The 4,266-nt window shown below is 50.1% G+C and overlaps 1 protein-coding gene across 1 annotated transcript in view; it reads right to left on the bottom strand.

Annotated features, from left to right (window-relative positions):
• The window catches only part of CMPK1 (cytidine monophosphate (UMP-CMP) kinase 1, cytosolic), a 70,560-nt gene extending 68,258 nt beyond the window's left edge, over positions 1-2,302 (bottom strand). Inside the window, exon 1 of the mRNA XM_012649051.1 lies at positions 1,995-2,302. Within this exon, the coding sequence (XP_012504505.1) occupies positions 1,995-2,165 (171 nt within the window). The 5' untranslated portion in view covers positions 2,166-2,302. The remainder of the gene's footprint in view (positions 1-1,994) is intronic.
• Between the last annotated feature and the right edge of the window lie 1,964 nt (positions 2,303-4,266).

Genomic DNA, 4,266 nt, shown 5'->3' on the forward strand with positions numbered 1-4,266 from the left:
AGAAATAAATTATTTGCATCTGTCTCTGTGTGACAGATATTTTTACCTCACTTAATACTCACAAATATCATACAGTATAGTTATTTCTATTTTCTCCCTTTTTACAAAGGAACTCAAGCTAAAAGTAACAGCTTCTCTGGGCCTAGAGAAACAGTAAATGCCAAAGTCAGGGTTTGAACCCATATCTGTTTGACTCTGCTCCTTCCCCTATTGCACTATTTACCTATAACAGTCATTTCATATACAAAACAAAAATTTGAAATCACCCACTTGTCTTTTTTTTTTCTTCCGAGAGGAGTCTCACTCTGTTGCCCTGGCTACAGTGCAATGGTGCAATCACAGCTCACTGCAACCTCCAACTCCTGGGCTCCAGTGATCCTCCTGTCTCAGCCTCCCAAGTAGCTGAAACTACAGGCATGCACCACCACGCCCTGCTAATTTTCCTATTTTTAGCAGAGATGGGCTGGTCTCAAACTCCTAATCTCAAGCAATCCTCCCACCTTGGTCTCCCAGAGGGCTGGGTGGTGCCCAGCCATCACTTGTCTTTTAAAAAGTGAAAAAAAACAACAAAAATAAAAGTAAGGAAGAGAAAAATATTATGTATTTTTTTTGTTTGGACTAGTTCCACTTTTATTCCTAAAAATGATCAATATTATAAATCTGCCAGTACAACACATAATGACTTTTAGAACACATCTTTCTCTGGATACTCTTTAAGAACAAAACACAGGACAGAAGTTGATTGTATGAACATGGAAGGAGACAAGTAAAAGGCCAAAGCTACTATAGGCCCTGTCAGGCTGGGCGCTGTGGGTGATTGTAGTCCTATCTACTAGGGAGGCTCGCCCAAGCGAGTTCGAGGCCGGCCTGAGCAACATAGGGGTACCACCCCACCCCCATCTCAAAAAAAAAAAAATATATATACACACACACACACACACACACACACACAAGCCCTATCCTGGAGGAGGAGGAAATTATTTTGTAAGTTCTGAGTCAAAAACTTTTGTTGGTCACGTAGTTTCACAGCGATTCTTCGGGTGTTTTGCGCCACCACTGATAGCCTCTCATTTCCAGATATCTTGTTTTCCTTCTCTCCCAAGAATTCCCCAGATTGTCCATTAAGCCATTCTCTTCACAGTATCACCGCAGCTAACCACATATCTGTCACTCTAGCCCCCAAATTAATAACCGTATCACATCTTAAAGCAAAAGCAAAAAAAAGTAACACGATTTTAGAGTTGGGAGGTGTTTTATATTCTGAGTAAATCTGGGCGCAGAGACTCTTCTTATTGTATGAGAAGGAGGAAATGAGGCTCGGAGAGAGGAAATGACCTGCCCGAGGACAAAGCGTGAGGTGGCAGCAGGGCCAAAGGCTGAAGCTTGACCTCAGTACACCGCTCCGCAGGCTGGCCCTGCGCTACAGCCCGCGGCGAACAGGGCCGGACAGAGCTAGCTGCAGCTCACATGACGCCTAAAATAACACCCTTCCCACCGCGCGCCTTTCTAGGGTAAAGACCGGTTCGTAGTTTAGAGGACTGGGGGAAAGGCGCAGAGAGGAGAAACCCCTTCAAGCTACTGTGGGACACGCACACGGCCTCTAGCCCAAATCCACGCTCCTGCAGCCTTCACCCACCACGCAATCAGCGACACACTGACCTCTGCGCGCTGGGGGCCTCCGGAGGCTGCACCTCCCGGGATCCCTCTCCCCGGCCATTCCTGAGACGAATCTGGTCCCCAACGTATAAGAAAACAGGGGGCGCAGGAACAAAGCGACCCCAAGTGGTCCCCAGAAGCGGCGAACGCGGACTACGAGTCCCGGCATGCCGCGCGCCGGCGGACCCTCGGCACTGCCACGCAGGCGGCGCGGTGGCCGCCGGCACTCGTAGTCCACAGTTGCGCGCCTCCGGGGGCGCGGACGGCCAGGCGCGACGGGACAGGCCGGCCCGCGCCCCGTCAAGCCCCAGGAAACCCGCCGGCTGCCCCAGCCTCACCTCAACGATGCGGGCGCACTGAGTCCCCTTGCCGGCGCCAGGGCCGCCGAGGACAAACACGACCAGCGGCTTCATGAGGAGGGGAGGGCAGAGGAGAAGCGGCCGGCGGCTCGGCAGCGGGAAGCTAAGGCCCAGGACGTGTAGCAGCCGGCTACCGCAGCGACTAACCATACACCGCGTCTCGGCCGGACGCTGAGTGAGCTGACAGCGGCCGGCGAGGCGGAGGCGCGAAGCGGGGCGGGGCGGAGGGGCGGGCCGAGCTGGCGCCCGCCGCGGCCCAGCTGCCGAAGCTGCCCGGCACCCGCGCCGCGGCCGGAAGGGGAGGAGCCTCCCGCTGCTCGCTTGGTGGTACCCTGTTCCAGTCCCTATCCGTTTTCCTTTCCATCCCTTCTTAGCTGGTCCGTTGGTGCTTCCAGACCTCGGGTGTCCTACCCTGCGTCTCCGAGTATCTGGTGCTGTGCTGGACGCTGGGACGTGATAACCTGAGAGAACAAATCCCACTGACTCTGCTCTCAAGGAGTTGCAATTCCGGGGGGGGAGGGGGAGTGAGGGGGGGCAGCCGACCTGAATAAGTAAATACACCTATGAATAAATGTAAACAGCCGTGCGGTTTTGAAGGAAACAAACAAGAGAATAACGAGAAGGTTATAACTTGGTTAATGTAGTCAGAGAAGTCTTTAGAAGAAGTGACATTTGACACAAGACGTAGGCAAAGGAAAGAACACAACCAGGCAAAGGCTGGGATAGAGTGTCCGTCCCACAAAGACAGAAAAGTATGTGTAAAACCTTAAAATGGACCAGGTGCAGTGGCTCACGCCTGTGATCCCAGCACTTCGGGAGGCTGAGGCGGGAGGATCACTTGAGGTCAGGAGTTGGAGACCAGCCTGAGCAACAGCGAAACTCCCGTCTCTACAAAAAAATAGAAAAAAATTAGCCAGGCGTGGTGGCACGCACCTGTAGTCCCAGCTACCTGGGAGGCTGAGGCAGGAGGATCCTTTCGGCCCAGCAGTTTGAGGTTGCAGTGAGCTATGATGACGCCAAGGCACTGTAGCCCAGGTGACAGAGTGAGAGACTGTCTCAAAAAAACAAAACAAAAATCCTAAAATTGCTAGGCAAGTTAGAACAATTGAAAGAAGACCAATGGGACCAGGCCTGGATGAAATGAGGGGAGAATGGAAGGTGAAGAGTTGGGAGAGTTCGGCTGGTCGCAGGCAGTTCATTCAGGCCTTTTGGTTATGGAAAGGAATTTGGATTATATTGTAATTGCACCGGGAAGCCCTTTAACTGTAACTCCATTTCCCTGCCCCCTTCACTAGAGAAAAATCTTAAGGGAAAAGAAAAGGAGTACTGAGCCTTGGTGAACACAGACCTTTGAAAGTTGGATAGACGAGGAGCAGCCTGAGAAGGAACAGCCAAAAAAGCAGGAGGAAAACCAGGAGAATGTGGTGTCCCAGCAAAGAGAGGAGTTCAATCAAAGCCCAAAAGAAGGCTTCAAACCCTCCAGCTTCTGGGGAGGAAAAGCTAGGACATAGGCAGTCAAGAACAAGGACAATTGGTCATATTAGGAAGAGGAAGCTGGAGAATGAAAAAGGCCATATCAAAGCAAATCTGCCACTTTTTCCTTTGTGTGCATTCTCTTAAGTGGCTTTTCTGTATGTCTTCTGGCAATTAGAATCGAAAGATCTTAAGGGTATGGTGTCTGTGGGGAAAAGGCATAGGAAGCTACTGGCATGCTTTTAGTGAAGGCTTTAAGCCAGAAACAAAAAGACAGTGTTTGTTGCTCCCAGGACAGAGCACCAGACGATGGATTCCACATAGGCGTGTGGGTCTAAAACTTCTTTGTATACCTACCTACAGCAATCTGTAGTGACTTTTCTTCATCTCCCTGGATAATTATGACCACATAGGTTGAGTACTTAATGTTGTGCACCTTGCCCTCTCATTCCACCAACATGCTAGGCAACTGAGGAAAATATTAATGTGGACAGATGTAAAAAAGTGAAACCGACATACTCATCTCTGCTAAGTGTTTTCCAAGGAGTCATTTCCAGGAAGGACAAGGCTAGGTAAAAGAATCCTTTATTACTATTTGGCTCTTTGAGCCTGTTCTGGTTATCTGTTGTTACCTAACAAACCACCCCCAAAACTTAATGGCTTAAAACAATAAGGAACATTTATTTTGTTATGACCTACAGTTTAGGCTGGGCTCAGTGGTGTGAACTAAAATAAAATTTTAAGGCTCACCCCCCCCCCCCACCGGCTGACTAAATGG

Source organism: Propithecus coquereli, unplaced genomic scaffold (assembly GCF_000956105.1).
Source record: "Propithecus coquereli isolate 6110/MARCELLA unplaced genomic scaffold, Pcoq_1.0 Scaffold299, whole genome shotgun sequence".
Classification (NCBI taxonomy): Eukaryota; Metazoa; Chordata; class Mammalia; order Primates; family Indriidae; genus Propithecus; species Propithecus coquereli.